The following is a 16,404-nucleotide window of genomic DNA, read 5'->3' as shown; positions in this document are numbered from 1 at the left end:
TACTATTTCATTAACAAAAATAAAAGTGCTCATTTCTAGCAAAAAGTTAGTAGCGTAAATAGGAAAAATTGTTGCCATATATATTTAAATATCCAAAGTCCTGAGAAATCACACGTTTGCAGTAACGATAATCAAAATAAGATTTATAATGATAATATTTATAAGTTTTCACTAAAAAGACTTTCTCCATTGTGCTCTTTTATCGTTTATTGTACAAGTTATCATTCATCACTAGGGCAAGCATATGGTGCAAAGGCGCGCTGTCATTTTTTTTTGTTGGAGGAGTGGGGGGGTCGCAGAAATCAATATCGGTAACGAATTTTGAATAGGGGACAGAAAATTTTACTAGACTTTTCATCAAGTTATAGGTGATTGGGAAAATGTGAAAACTATAAAAGTTATACATCGTGGATCATTTTTGTAAAATTCTCCTTTATCAGTTGAGAAATATTTTACTGAAATTGAATTGCAATGGACATATCAACGTAACAGATGGAAGCACATGCCGCAAGATTAATATCGAACGCTTGCTTTTCAACATAATTGGTGTATAATTTGTTAGGAGCACAATACTCATAAAGTATGCCTAAACATGTTTGCTCTAAAGAAATTTGTCGTGTATTTTAAATGTTTAATGATTATTGGTGTATCACCGAATCGCTAAATTGGCTTCATTATCGTTGGGAAATGTTCTGAAGACAAAAGGTTAGTAGATATTAAGATATGATAATTTATGATTAGATTTCCAGTTTAGATGAAACATTAATGCTGTAGCATTGAAATTCATGATGGTTAAATTGCTATAAGCTCTATATTCTGTTTCTGCATCTTAAGTTTTTGCTTGAAGCTACGAAGGCAACATCGACATGGATTTTTTGTAAACAATGAAAGAATGTAAGGGTGCAGTCGTTAAAGAGAATCATTCACCTCGAAGACATTATTTTGGCTTGTTTCTTATAAGGACAGAACATTTTTATGGTCAAACTTAAGATTGAAGCCTAGGCAATTGTAATTCTAATTTAGTTGTTATCAGCAGATCCGTGCTACTTTTTTGTTTTATTATTTAGATATTTGTATTCGTAGTTTTTTGACGGAATAAACAGTTTTAGAAAGTTTATGAAAAAAAACCCCGTTTCTATCTAAAATTTAGAAAATGTATTTTGGTACTCCTATTCATACACAAGATTTAGAAATAGATAAAGATTTAGTAAGCGAAATATAAAAAAAGCTTTAAGCTGACTGGTTAATTTTCTTCGTTGTAGAAAGACAGGGCGTACGACCTATAAAATATTGATCAGAACATCAGTTTTTTGTTGTTTTTTCTACTATATAATAGATGATACTGTATGCATAAACAAACATGATCTACAGCAAAAAATATTCGTGATGAAGATGAGATTCATCACCAAAAATGTTTACTACCCAAATTCTTATTCATTTCCAAAAACAATTTCCTAATCCACTTTTTTGTGTGCTGTAAAACCAATAAATTCTAAAAACAAGGCTTAATTTCTGCGCTCGTAAGAGAGATACAAGGAGATGTGTATGGATTGACGTATATAATTTCTGCGTTTGCGGTTTGCATTTAAAGTTTTTATCCATCAACAAATAAAAAACAGATAAACCAAATATAAACCAAATGCTTCGATTGTTAAGATATGCTCTCATATTCTTTCCGTAATTAGAAAATCATTAATTCAAGTGTAAGTAGTTAGATGACTAATGTTAAGAGATACTTATAATGTTATCAAGACAATATTTTTTATAGTTCCTAGTAGTTTTCCGTTGACGTCAATAAACCATATTTGCTAGCAGTACCCAAAATAATCTTACGTAAATTTTGTATAAATAGAAGTAGTTAAATCATTGTAAAATAGAAGACGTTGAACATTAGATGTGATCGTATAGTTATCTGTAACATTTGTTGGTGTAAGTCAAATTATATTAAAGAAGGTACATGGCTACATCACAAAACCTAACATCGATATTTTGATATTTACGATAATAATAGTTGTATGTTTTCAGTGTTCTATCATCGAATTTGTGCAGCTATGATTTTCCATACAATTGCACTTTTAAGGATAAAAAATGATGCGTTTTGTTGTCATCTTGTGGTTGATGCTGGCCGTGACTCTTAAATGTGCCGTTAAATGGGGATGGAACAAAAAATTTGAATTTTGTGAAGATAAATGGAATGTGTTTGTTCAAGAAAAAAATAAATCGGAAGAAAGGTGCGGAAATTTGCCTTTAAATAATGGTTGCATCGAAGAGAAAAATTATCTTTTGGAACGATTCTGGATGTTCAGTGAAATTTGACCACTTGAAGGTAATCTATATATTTTACATTTGCCTTTACATACGTATTTTCATATAAAAGTTTACTGTTGGAGAAGATTTAATTTGCAAAAACCTAAGGTAGAAAAAGGTATACTTGTATTTTTTTACATATCTATTGCGTATGAAAAACTGCAGACCTACGTACATTCGTAACACTGCTGTATCAGAAACATGGATTTCCTCACTAAAGAGTCAAGTTTAGCAAGATCAAATGATTAAGTCGTTGTCTTTTTAGTCTAAAAAATAGAAATTAAACTGTTTTTCAGTTTTATTCCGTGGCTACGTTCATCGTTAATGGATGTAGTTTGTCATGGTCTGTTTCTTATGCAGATCAAACGACTTTGTTATACATCACTCTCCTGCTACATATGGTAATACGACCATGCATGTCTATTTTTATTTATTAAATAAAATTTTTCAGGTAAATGTTGGTGTGCAAAAATGAATGGAAAATATATAGTGAAAACTTCACTTGTCCTCAAAATACATAAAGAAGGAGAGGAAAAGCCGAACATTAGTTCTCCACAGTCGTTCTTAATAGGACAGCACAAAATTCCGTACAAGCACTTTCTGTATGGTGGAAAAACTTCAACATGCTATGTTCATATTAACGTTATATGTAAGTATAACCATGTTTAGAAATTGGTATGAACATATAGATCATATATATAGAATAAGTTGTTTGAGGATACAACTCGCTTTCGTCAATTATGCACTCATATTACCAGACATAGACATCGTTTTGACTTCAATATAAAGTTGAATTATGTCATGTATGTCAAAACGTTGATCTAGCTTAAAAATAAACTCATCAATTTAAGTTGAACTAGGAATGCGAGTACAAAATTTCAATGTAAGAAGTCGAAGTTCATTCGTGAAAATCATAGTAAAAATGTAGCTTTAGTTCAATTATAGTTGAAATTATCGTTTTGTTACAAACAAATTTTATCAGCTCAAAAATTGTGATCATTTCGCATTTGTTATATTTTTCAAGCAAACATTACAACTAAAGCAAACATTGGCGTGGTATCCTTAAAGTTAACGCAGCAATTCTCGGTTATTTCTTACTAAAGTGAAGCTAGATGAACATGATTGCGCTCAGCTACTTTAGTCTCATATTCTGTTTTGTTGCTTTGTCCTCAGCTTCGTCTTGAAATCCGTGAATAAATGAAATGCTATAGTCTTTCCACCACTGTATTACTGATTTGTTATGCCGTTAAGAGCATGTGTTACTAATAGAGATGTTTTAAATTTCAAATTTATATTGAATATTTTTGAAATTCGGGCAGTGCTGAATATATAAATATTCACCCCCAATTAACGTTCTAGTTTCGGCTCTGGGCTAGGGTACTGCCTTGATAAAAACCTGTTTATATTAATATGCCGTCTGCTTTGGAAGTGCCTAGTGCATCACCACATGCATAATATGTGTATTGACCACATCCGGATCGGATGCAACTGCACAGTATCCACCTATTTGTTTATGCAAAACACGCATGATCAATTTTGACATACGTTCAGCAACTATTATTATATTATGCTATCATTACTAAACAATTTCAGTTGCAACTTTGTGTTGTATGTTTGGTATTTTTGAGACAGGTTATGAACTCGATTTTGGCCTTTTTAAATTTCATTGGCCTTTGAAAAACAAATTTGCTATTTAAATTTGGTCTCTTGTCAAGTCGTGAGTGTTGCTTGATAAAAAAGCTTTTTTCGTTTTAATTCAACTGCTAATAGACTTCAAAAAACATATATTTACCATTTATACCGTAAAAATGGAGTTGTAAAAACAGAAGAACTAGCAAGAACGACATATGTTTTCATCGCTTATAGTTTAATGAAAACATATAAAGAATACGGAAGAACGACATATGTTTTCATCGCTTATAGTTTAACGAAAACATATAAAGAATACGGAGGCTATAAAAAACACATAATTATTATGTAACAGCTCGCGAAAAAAATATTTACTAACTCTTTAAATTGATAAAATTTCTTGATTTTAAGACAAAAGAAAAAAAAACCAAGAAAACACTTACACTCGAGATTGGAAAAAATCCGAAACTCGAAAACAGATGGCAAAAGTTTATTTGGGTCCTTCGTGTTTACAAAGCGATACATGCGGGACCAAAATTTGCTACACCCACCCCTAACCCCCAACTCTGCGTCCTCCTAATTCTTCAGCAATGCAACCTCTAGTATTATCTATAATCTGTATGGTTCATAAACGTCTGTGTCATAAACATTCAGTTTTAGTCAGTGATGATCATTTTGTAAAACTTTGCTAAACCCTCTTAGCTAAACCCACATTTTGCTAAACCTAAGTGGGTTTTTCTTATTAATAATGAGTTGATTCATGTTACCAATTTTTTCAGTGCCACCATCCATCAGCAGAGGAAATAGTGAATATTTTACAGCACGACACAACACTGAAGGCGAGATTAAATGTATGATAAGATGGTCTAATCCAAGACCAAACATAACTTGGGATCAACAGATCGTTAACAACAACAATGAACCTGTCTTGAATAACTGGACCCCTTCACAGTATAAGTCTTCGTTTAAAAAAGGAAAAAACAAAGGACAATATGAAAGTGTTTTAAAGATACCCACGACTGCTAAACAAGCTTCAATGTTGTTCAGATGTTTTGCTCAAAACATTCATGGAAATGACAGTAGAATGTTTAGGTTTCTGCGATTTGGTAAGATTTTCTTTTTGTTTACATGAAAAATATTGTTTATTATTATTACATTGATTGATGGTGAAACGTTTCGTTTCTTTGCTTTAGGAGATGATCCCTTTAATGTTTTTCCTTCTGGGGATGTAATTTTAAATGAAAACGAGGACTTTATGGTAATTTGCAGAGTAGATGTTTCGATTCGTGATAATATTGCGTTTTACAAAGAAAATCCTCGTCGTGAAGTGATAAATAATGAAAGAACAAACATCACCATAAGTAGAAATCCTCAATATCGTAATGTTACAATGAAAATACGAAATATCAACATCAATGATTCTGGAACTTACAGATGTAGTGAAAAAAATGCTCTCAGTAATGAACGTGCTGTTGTAACATTGAATGTACGAGGTTAGTTGCTTTGAAATTTTTATCACCAAAAGCATTAAAAAAAAGTTTGTAAAAAATATTGTGAATTCTCGCTGTTTAACACAAGGAACATACTTTTATCTTAGCATGAACTATGTAAACGTGTGAAATTTTGATATTATTTTTCTTTGACTTTGAAAGGTTATTCAGTAACCACTTATGTATCTCTTTAGCATAGGTTTTCTTTGATTGCCATATAAATACAGTATGACAGTTGACCTTTTAAAACGTCTTCAAAACGAAAGTAAAACTTAATAATTTTTGTAAAACATTGAGTCGAAATTTTAACGAACAATTATCCTAAACGAATATGTATAAATTATACTTTGTGGTTAAAAACGTTCGCAATAAGTACGACTAGCTCTTCCTTACTTTGGTTTGATAGAAAATGTCGATGTGTTTGGCTACCTACAGTAATTGTTTGTTTGCGAATCACATCCATACTGTTTGCAATTCAAACAAATATTTCGTTTTACTATTCTACAGGAATATATCCTCCTGTAATTTATCAGATGAAAGATTCTACAGTGAATAAGGATAAAGATAAAGACGCAGAGTTGATTTGTAATGTGTCAGGTAATCCTCGACCCACAGTAACATGGTCAAGAAATGGTGAAGAAATTGGTCGTGTTATAATCACAAATTGTAAAACCCAAGTTCCTAACTATTACTTGAAGAATGATGGAACAACTCTTATTATTTGTGGCGTTGATATTTCACATTCGGGAAACTACACATGCTTTGCAATAAACCAGTTAGGAAACGTCACAGCAACTGTTTATCTTAATGTTACTGGTAGGTTGACAATGTTTACACTGTTAGATTTTCTAAATGATAAAGTTTTATTGTGTTGCAATGAAAGTATATACGTCCTTCAACAAAATAATTTAAGGTTCATATGAAAATGTTGTAAGAACAGTTGTGCAATTTTTATTTAGGTAAACTAAAGATCGACGAACCATCAACTTTAATAGATGAAAGTCTTCTTGCCAATGAAAGGGAAAGGTTTAGTTGTGTAGCAAGCGGTAATCCTACACCTTGGGTACAATGGATTTCTATCGATAGTGATGTGAAGCTCACAGCTATAGCAAAGAAGGAAATAATTATGACAGTTGAAAAAATGAATAAATCTTACATCGGAAATTATTCTTGTAAGGCATGGAACTCGTTTGGTATTACAGAGAAGCGTTTGTTGTCACTAAGACTTCGACCTCAAGGTTGGTTGGAGATTTTGTTTTATGATTTAGCAGGATTTGCAGATTTTCATTTAGGGATGTTTTATATTGACTTTTGCACTTATGAGTATTTTTCTTTAGGCGGCGAAGTTGTGTATTAGAATATGAATTTTACAATTAGCACCTTTGTCTCAAATTTAGTAATTCCAGCTGGATTAAAATCATTGATTTAGAATGCGTTTTTCAAATTCCTAGACAGAACATGGGACATGCACATACCTAAATATTTTTAACTTCTGTTTTTTGTGTAGATCCTACACCGACGATCCAAAACGACGATGGTACATCACCAGGAACCATTGCAGGGATAGTTATTGGTGTTTCCATAGTCATCATATTAATTATCATCATTGTTCTCTATAGAAAACAAAAACAAAAATTATCATTCTACAAACATCAGTATTTTCTACGTACTGGAAATTATTCAGTGAGTTGCAAATAGTTATTATTTTAGCTATGTAGTCTCGTTACACGAAACTTTTAACTCTTGCAAAAAATCAACTGCAATACAATTACTTCAATAACATATGGTTTCCAATCGCTCAATAAAAAATTCCTGAAGATTTAGCTTTCATCTTATTTCTTTGGTTTAGTCTAAACTGTGTCTAAAACTGCAACGTATTTTTCTTTTTCAGATTGACCCCAGTATAACGCTTAATGAGCAAAGTATGAATTTACCGTACGATTCTGATTGGGAATTTCCTTTTGAAAGACTCGTTATGGGTGATCGTCTTGGTGCTGGAGCCTTTGGAGAAGTTTACAAAGCTGAAGCAATGGGAATTTTAGCTTTAAATCCACGCGATAAAAGCAGCATTGCTGGTAAGAGAAGATCGAAAATACGTCGTACTTTAAGGGCAAGTCAAAGACCTAAAAAGAAAGACCATTTACAGCCTAATTCAACCAATGCCATTGTTGCTGTAAAAACTGTTAAAGGTGAGAAATTCTATTGAGAAAATTATGTGTTATTTTACAAACATTGAAATTTTGAGTTTTTGTTGTTCTCTTTTGAAAAAAACTTTGTTGTTTCTGTAGCTCATGCAACAGAAAGCGAAATACGTGATTTAGCAGAGGAACTGAAACTAATGATTCACATTGGTGAAAATAAAAATATCGTTAATTTACTCGGCGCTTGTACGAAGGGACGGCAACTTTATGTAATCTTAGAATTTTGTCCTCATGGAAACTTGCTGACATTTTTAAGATCCAAAAGATCTTTTTATGAAAGTACCTGGGAAAAGAAAATTTATGATCCAGAGAAAGAGTTTACTTTAATTGATATTGTTGGTGCTGCTTTTCAAATTGCCAAAGGAATGGAGTTTCTTGCTTCACGAAAGGTAAAAATTATCATGTAAACATTTCATAAAATACATTTATTTAACCGATCTTACATGAAGTTTATGAATTTAAAAACAATTTCTAATCCTATAATAACTATTCATAAGTAACTAACGCTCATTGCTTTCACAATAGTTTGTATTAAAAACTAGAACGTTGATAGAAGATTTATAATCTTTAATTATTTTCAGTTAATACATCGTGATCTTGCTGCCCGTAACATTCTTGTTGCTGAAGAATACGTCATGAAAATATCAGATTTTGGTCTGGCACGAGATATATATAAAAGCGATGTTTATGTAAAGACATCCAGTGGTATGTTACCTGTAAAATGGATGGCTGTAGAATCTTTATTTGATCGCGTATATACTCATCAAAGTGATGTGTAAGTTATAATTATGTTATTTTGACATGCAAGTTTTCTCAACTTTATTCATAGAATGTTTTTTATTCCATTTATTCCTAACGTATGTTAATTGACACATTTTGTTTACTAACTTCAGTTGGTCGTTCGGTGTTTTACTGTGGGAAATGATGACTCTTGGAGGTACGCCTTATCCTGATCTACCACCCGAACAATTGTTGGATTTTTTAAACCAAGAAAAACGTATGCCACAACCCAATAAATGTCCGTTGGAAATCTATACAATCATGAGAGATTGTTGGCAGGAACAACCACAAAATAGACCAACATTTTCCAATTTGGTAGAGCATTTTGGAAGAATATTGGAACGACATATGGAAAAGGTATGGTTCTAACTTCAATTGAATTGAAATTTATTTCACCATCATTCTCCTCTCTGCAAGATGTAGTGCTTTAAACATATATAGAGGACATTGTTATAAATGTTGTACATATATAAAGGACATTGTTATACATGTTGTACATATATAAAGGACATTGTTATACATGTTGTACATTTATAGAGGACATTGTTATACATGTTGTACATATACGTATTTATATTTGTTGTATGTATGATTAGACTCTATTGACTTCCCAGTAAATTATTTGTGTCTAAATATACATGCTAAAACAGTTGAAGATGGAAATTGAAAAATGTAGTTCTTTTATGTCGACATAATCTGCGCTATTTAATATTACTTAAGTATACGTTACAATAATTGAAGATACTTCCCCTTACCCTGAATTCATTTGATTCTTGTGCTCAAGTGAACCTGCATATGTTTGCAATTCTTGATTGTATTCTCTAGTGATCATTTACCCTACTGTCTTTATTACACAATCCCTGTTTTCAATGTTATTTCATCATTTTTAGACAAATCCATATTTACACATTGAAGCAAGTGCTGAGGAGATTGAGGCGGCAAGGGAGAAAGATGAATTATTGAAAAAAAAATCTGATTATTACTTACAACCATTGCTCATTTCCAATAAATTACATGGGTTAGTACTCTCTTTATATACAGTTCTCTTACTATTTACAACGTAATTATGTTTTTATTGAAGAATATTTACTCTATAGTTAACTTTAACAATATATTATATTCATTTTTAGCTATGACTCCAATGCACCATTACCCACCCCTCCCACAGATGCATACACGGCACCTACAGTTCCTTTACCTGAAGTTGCTGTTGAACCATCTACACAGAAATTAAAAGATGCTGGTTCTTACGAAAGGCTAGCAGACGATACCTCTCCACGAAAAGGAGCATCTTATAAGAATGAAGACGCAATAAGATTAGAAAATATGACAGCGACAAATCACAACGACACTAAAGATGTTCAACAGCCTGAGAAGATAGAGTCCATTGTTTGAAGCATATTGTTTACATTATTTTGTGAATTGGAAACGAAGATACGTAGGAACTGCCAATTGAAGAATTTTAAGAATTGCAAAATATCACCTTCTTATAATTTGTTGAAAATCAACAATTTGGTAAACTTTCTGAAATCATTAATACCACAGGTGAAAGAAAGCTAAGTTATTTGGACGGACTAACCCATGTAAATCTCAAACTTCCATGGTTGACACAATGCAAGTCTATACATCATGATTAACACCATGTAAATTTCTACACCATGGTTGGCACAATGTAAATTTCTACACCATGGTTGGCACAATGCAAGTTTCGTCTACACCATGGTTGGCGCAATGCAAGTTTCTACACCATGGTTTTTCACAATGCAAGTTTCTACACCATGGTCAACACCATGTAAGTCTCCACACCATGGTTAACAACTTGAAAGTCTCTACACCATGGGAAAACAGCATTTTACACATTGTTTGTTTCAAATAGTTATAAGCCAATTTAAACTGATTTCACCAATATAGTATAAGGAGCAACCCCTATAAAATTTATGTGTTGTGATAATTATAGTTTAGAAATCATTAATTGTTACGTACTAATGATTTCATGTTATAAATTATCGCCAAACGTACATGTTTCATAATGTCTCTCTAGGTCCTCATGTTTTGTATGCCACTGATATCCATCAACGATTTAAGGCGACTTTAGGATTTTGAGTTAGTTACAAATAACAAAGTAAACGGTTTTCAATTGAAATTTCAGCTGACTAACTTGGATGATTTTTTGTAGTCGCGTAGTCATGTTTGATCAAGCTACAGATAAGAAATCATCTCAAAAAAATAAATCGTAATTTTAAACTGAAACGCTGAAGGAGAAATTTTTTGGTTTATTTCTCAGAATCGTGATTTGCATTGATCTTATATATTTTTCAAAGATAGGAATTTTTTAGGTTAAATTTTTAAATTTTAGGCAAAGGACAATCAACACTTATTGCAATATAAACTAAATTATATCATAAAAAATTGCACTACTTTCAAACAACTAACTTCTGAACTTCAAACATGGATGTTTAGAAGTTTTATGAAGTACATTAAATTTACTTGTTATGTCTTAGTTTATTTTATAGATTAAAACCGATTTTAAAGTAATTTGTTTTTTAATTTTCATTTTGACCTAGATTCTTTATATTGCATTTGTTGTTAACATTTCCCAGGAGACAATTTATAGACTCAAAATATCACCAAATAAATTATTGTGTCTTGATTTTTTGCATGGAACTCCTGGCTATGTTGAGTTTGCAAGATGTCTTTGTTTGTCGTTGTATGTTTCATCCTTTTGTCCATTACCTGAAACAGACAATGAAATTGAAAATTCCATTCAATAATCAGCAAATAACCTACAGATTTTTAAATTATTGCTTTTGCTATTGTCAGTGAGCCATTGACCAAGAATTTATGAAATGTATTTCAAACGGTCCAATTCTCTTCATGTATTCTTAGAAGAGAGGCATCTCCGATGAAGATGCTTAAAGTTTGATTTGAGTTTATGCTTCTTCTAACTTAACGAGATAGTAGATGAGTTGTCTGAGCTAAGAGTTTATTTAGTGAAAAGATTACTGGAATAACATGAATGAGTTTTAAATCCAAAGATTGTAGCGTTCCTTTTTAAGCAGGTATCCGTTTGGATAGATTTAATATTTTACATTTTCGTAGTATTTAAAAGTTTTCCTTTTATAATATAAACATGATAATTGGTAATATGATTATGATTTGTACTATTTCATTAGAAATAAAAGTGCTCATTTCTAGCAAAAAGTAAGTAGCGTAAAATAGGAAAAATTGTTGCCATATATATTTAAATATCCAAAGTCCCAAGAAGTCACACGTTTGCAGTAACGACAGTCAAAATAAGATTTATAATGATAATATTTATATGTTTTCACTAAAAAGACTTTCTCCATTGTGCTCTTTTATCGTTTATTGTACAAGTTATCATTCATCACTAGGGCAAGCATATGGTAAAATGGCGCGCTGTCATTTTTTTGTTGGAGGAGGGCGGGGGGGTCGCAGAAACGAATATCGGTAACGAATTTTGAATAGAGGACAGAAAATTTTTCTATACTTGTAACATTTCATCAAGTTATAGGTGATTGAGAAAATGTGAAAACTAAAAAAGTTATGGATCATTTTTATAAAATTCTCCTTTATTAGTTGAGAAATATTTTACTAAAATTGAATTGCAATGGACATATCAACGCTTCAGATTGAAGCACATGCTGCAATTCTTTATATTGCATTTGTTGTTAACATTTCCGAGGACACAATTTATAGACTCAAAATATCACCAAATGAATTATTGTGTCTTGATTTTTTCCTAGGAACTCATAGCTATGTTGAGTTTGCAAGATGTCTTTGTTTGTCGTAGTATGTTTCATCCTTTGTGTCCATTACTTGAAGCAGATAATGAAATTAAAAATTCCAATCAATATTCAGCAAATAACCTCCGAATTTAAATTATTGCTTTTGCCAGTTGTCAGTGAGCCCATGACCAAGAATTTATGAATTGTATTTCAAACGGTCCAATTCTCTTCATGTACTCTGAAAAAAGAGGCATCTCCGATGAAGTTGCTTTAAGTTTGATTTGAGTTTATGCTTCTTCTAACTTAACGAGATAGTAGATGAGTTGTCTGAGCTAAGAGTTTATTTAGTGAAAAGATTACTGGAATAACATGAATGAGTTTTAATTCGAAAGATTGTAGCGTTCCTTTTTCAACAGGTATCCGTTTGGATAGATTTAATATTTGACATTTTCGTAGTATTTAAAAGTTTTCCTTTTATAATATAAACATGATAATTGGTAATATGACTATGATTTGTATTATTTCATTAACAGAAATAAAAGTGCTCATTTCTAGCAAAAAGTAAGTAGCGTAAAATAGGAAAAATTGTTGCCATATATATTTAAATATCCAAAGTCCCAAGAAGTCACACGTTTGCAGTAACGACAGTCAAAATAAGATTTATAATGATAATATTTATATGTTTTCACTAAAAAGACTTTCTCCATTGTGTTCTTTTATCGTTTATTGTATAAGTTATCATTCATCACTAGGGCAAGCATATGGTGCAATGGCGCGCTGTCAATTTTTTTTGTTGGAGGAGGGCGGGGGGGTCGCAGAAACCAATATCACTAACGAATTTTGAATAGAGGACAGAAAATTTTTCTATACTTGTAACATTTCATCAAGTTATAGGAGATTGGGAAAATGTGAAAACTATAAAAGTTATACATCATGGATCATTTTTGTAAAATTCTCCTTTATTAGTTGAGAAATATTTTACAAAATTGAATTGCAATGGACATATCAACGGAACAGATGGAAGCACATGCTGCAAGATTAATATTGAACGCTTACTTTTCAACATTATTGGTGTATAATTTCGTAGGAGCACAATACTCATAAAGTATGCCTAAACATGTTTGCTCTAAAGAAATTTGTCGTGTATTTTAAATGTTTAATGATTATTAGTGTATCACCGAATCGTTAAATTTGCTTCATTATCGTTGGGAAATTGTCTGAAGACAAAAGGTAAGTTGATATTAAGATATTATAATTTATGATTAGATTTCCAGTTTAGATGAAACATTAATGCTGTAGCATTGAAATTCATGATGGTTAAATTGCTATAAGCTCTATATTCTGTTTCTGCATCTTAAGTTTTTGCTTGAAGGTACGAAATAAATTTGAAAACTATAAAAGTTGCACATCGTGGATCATTTTTGTAAAATTCTCCTTTATTTGTTGAGAAATATTTTACTAAAATTGAATTACAGTGGACATATCAACGGAACAGATGGAAGCACATGCTGCAAGATTAATATTGAACGCTTGCTTTTCACAACATTATTGGTGTATAATTTCGTAGGAGCACAATACTCATAAAGTATGCCTAAACATGTTTGCTCTAAAGAAATTTGTCGTGTATTTTAAATGTTTAATGATTATTAGTGTATCACCGAATCGTTAAATTGGCTTCATTATCGTTGGGAATTTGTCTGAAGACAAAAGGTAAGTAGATATTAAGATATTATAATTTATGATTAGATTTCCAGTTTAGATGAAACATTAATGCTGTAGCATTGAAATTCATGATGGTTAAATTGCTATGAGCTCTATATTCTGTTTCTGCATCTTAAACTTTTGCTTGAAGCTACGAAGGCAACATCGACATGGATTTTTTGTAAATAATGAAAGAATGTAAATCTAAGGGTGCAGTCGTTTAAAGAGAATCATTCACCTCGAAGACATTATTTGGGCTTGTTTCTTATAAGGACAGAACATTTTTATGATCAAACTTAAGATTGAAGCATAGGCAAATGTAATTCTAATTCAGTTGTTATCAGCTGATCTGTGCTACTTTTTTGTTTTTGTATTTAGATATTTGTATTCGTAATTTTTCGACGGAATAAACAGTTTTAAAAGTTTATGAAAAAAACTCCGTTTCTATTTAAAATTTAGAAAATATGTTTTGGTATTCCTATTCATACACAAGATTTAGAAATAGATAAAGATTTAGTAAGCAAAGAATAAAAAAGCTTTAAGCTGACTGGTTGATTTTCTTCATGTTGTCCCTCGTTAAAAGACACGGCGGACGACATATAAAAAAAATCAATAACAACATCAATTTTTTGATATTTTCCTTACTATATATTAGATGATACTGTATGCATAAACAAACATGATCTACAGCAAAAATATTCGTGATGAAGATGAGATTCATCACCAAAATGTTTACTACCCAAATTTCTTATTCATTTCCAAAACAATTTCCTAATCCACTTTTTTGTGTGCTGTAAAACCAATAAATTCTAAAAACAAGGCTTAATTTCCGCGCTTGTAAGAGAGATACAAGGAGATGTGTATGGATTGGCGTATATAATTTCTGCGTTTGCGGTTTGCATTTAACGTTTTTATCCATCAGCAAATAAAAAACAGATAAACCAAATATAGACCAAATGCTTCGATATTTCGATATTTACGATAATAATAGTTGTATGTTTTCAGTGTTCTATCATCGAGCTTGTGCAGCTATGATTTTCCATACAATTGCACTTTTAAGGATAAAAAATGATGCGTTTTGTTGTCATCTTGTGGTTGATGCTGGCCGTGACTCTTAAATTGGCCGTTAAATGGGGATGGAACAAAAAGTTTGAATTTTGTGAAGATAAATGGAATGTGTTTGTTCAAGAAAAAAATAAATCGGAAGAAAGGTGCGGAAATTTGTCTTTAACTAATGGTTGCATCGAAGAGAAAAATTATCTTTTGGAACGATTCAGGATGTTCAGTGAAATTTGTCCACTTGAAGGTAATCTATATATTTTACATTCGCCTTTACATACGTACTTTCATATAAAAATTTACTGTTGGAGAAGAGTTAATTTGCAAAAACCTAAGATAGAAAAAGGTATACTTGTATTTTTTTACATATCTATTGCGTATGCAAAACTGCAGACCTACGTACATTGGTAACATTGCTGTATCAGAAACATGGATTTCCTCACTAAAGAGTCAAGTTTAGCAAGATCAAATGATTAAGTCGTTGGCTTTTTAGTCTAAATAATAGAAATTAAACTGTTTTTCAGTTTTATTCCGTGGCTACGTTCATCGTTAATGGATGTAGCTTGTCATGGTCTGTTTCTTATGCAGATCGAATGACTTTGTTATACATCACTCTCCTGCTACATATGGTGATACGACCATGCATGTCTATTATTATTTATTAAATAAAATTTTTCAGGTAAATGTTCGTGTGCAAAAAATGTCGTGAACAAATGCCTCGAAGGTTGGAAACGAGTAGCAAATATATATTGGAGTGAACCGGAAAACTTCACTTGTCCTCATAAATACATAAAAGAAGGAGAGGAAAAACCGAACATTAGTTCTCCACAGTCGTTCTTAATAGGACAGCACAAAATTCCGTACAAGCACTTTCTGTATGGTGGAAAAACTTCAACGTGCTATGTTCATATTAACGTTAAAGGTAAGTATAACCATGTTTGGAAATTGGTATGAACATATAGATCATATATACAGAATAAGTTGTTTGAGAAAGATACAACTCGCGGTTTTTCGTCAATTATGCACTCATAATCCTTTGGAATTTTGATGACATAAAGAAGAGGTGTCCCGATAAGCACACCAGACATCGTTTTGACTTCAATATAAAGTTGACTTATGTCATGCATGTCAAAACGTTGATCTAACTTAAAAATAAATTCATCAATTTAAGTTGAACTATGTATACGAGTACAAAATTTCAATGTAAGATGTCGAAGTTCATTCGTGAAAATCATAGTAAAAATGTAGCTTTAGTTCAATTATAGTTGAAATTATCGTTTTGTTACAAACAAATTTTTATCAGCTCAAAATTGTGATCATTTCGCACAGGGGCGGATCTAGGATTTTCAAACATCAGTCATAAAACGTCGGAGGCGCTCCGCACCTGGGGGTCTGAGGCATTCTCCCCCTGAGAAATTTTGAATTTCAGAGCCTTGAAAATGCCATTTTCAGCTTTTTAGAGCAATACAAAATGTATTTTGTGGGCATCGT

At 31.7% G+C, this 16,404-nt stretch overlaps 3 protein-coding genes and 1 long non-coding RNA gene across 4 annotated transcripts; all 4 read left to right on the top strand.

Moving 5' to 3' along the window:
- Positions 1–2,088: 2,088 nt before the first annotated feature.
- LOC124445247 (peroxidasin homolog) lies at positions 2,089–6,349 on the top strand. The gene is made up of 5 exons (XM_046995951.1): positions 2,089–2,305; positions 2,759–2,956; positions 4,716–5,042; positions 5,130–5,429; positions 5,934–6,349. The coding sequence occupies exons 1-5, from the start codon at positions 2,089–2,091 to the stop codon at positions 6,347–6,349; spliced, it is 1,458 nt and encodes a 485-aa protein (XP_046851907.1).
- Positions 6,350–6,451: 102 nt separating this feature from the next.
- LOC124445246 (fibroblast growth factor receptor 3-like) lies at positions 6,452–8,776 on the top strand. The gene is made up of 6 exons (XM_046995950.1): positions 6,452–6,664; positions 6,934–7,109; positions 7,318–7,615; positions 7,715–8,016; positions 8,209–8,402; positions 8,521–8,776. The coding sequence occupies exons 1-6, from the start codon at positions 6,553–6,555 to the stop codon at positions 8,774–8,776; spliced, it is 1,338 nt and encodes a 445-aa protein (XP_046851906.1). The 5' UTR covers positions 6,452–6,552.
- Positions 8,777–9,030: 254 nt separating this feature from the next.
- On the top strand, positions 9,031–9,873 carry LOC124447367. The gene is made up of 2 exons (XR_006948705.1): positions 9,031–9,425; positions 9,538–9,873. It is a non-coding gene; the product is annotated as an uncharacterized LOC124447367 (long non-coding RNA).
- Positions 9,874–13,675: 3,802 nt separating this feature from the next.
- LOC124445245 lies at positions 13,676–15,893 on the top strand. The gene is made up of 4 exons (XM_046995949.1): positions 13,676–13,863; positions 14,915–15,160; positions 15,593–15,835; positions 15,889–15,893. Exons 2-4 carry the CDS (start codon positions 14,923–14,925, stop codon positions 15,891–15,893), a joined length of 486 nt encoding a protein of 161 aa, XP_046851905.1. The 5' UTR covers positions 13,676–13,863; positions 14,915–14,922.
- Positions 15,894–16,404: the final 511 nt, after the last annotated feature.

This window comes from Xenia sp. Carnegie-2017, unplaced genomic scaffold (genome assembly GCF_021976095.1).
Source record: "Xenia sp. Carnegie-2017 unplaced genomic scaffold, XeniaSp_v1 HiC_scaffold_22, whole genome shotgun sequence".
NCBI lineage: Eukaryota > Metazoa > Cnidaria > Anthozoa > Malacalcyonacea > Xeniidae > Xenia > Xenia sp. Carnegie-2017.
Note: the sequence above shows the minus strand (reverse complement) of the source record. Positions and strands in the feature narration are given on the sequence as shown.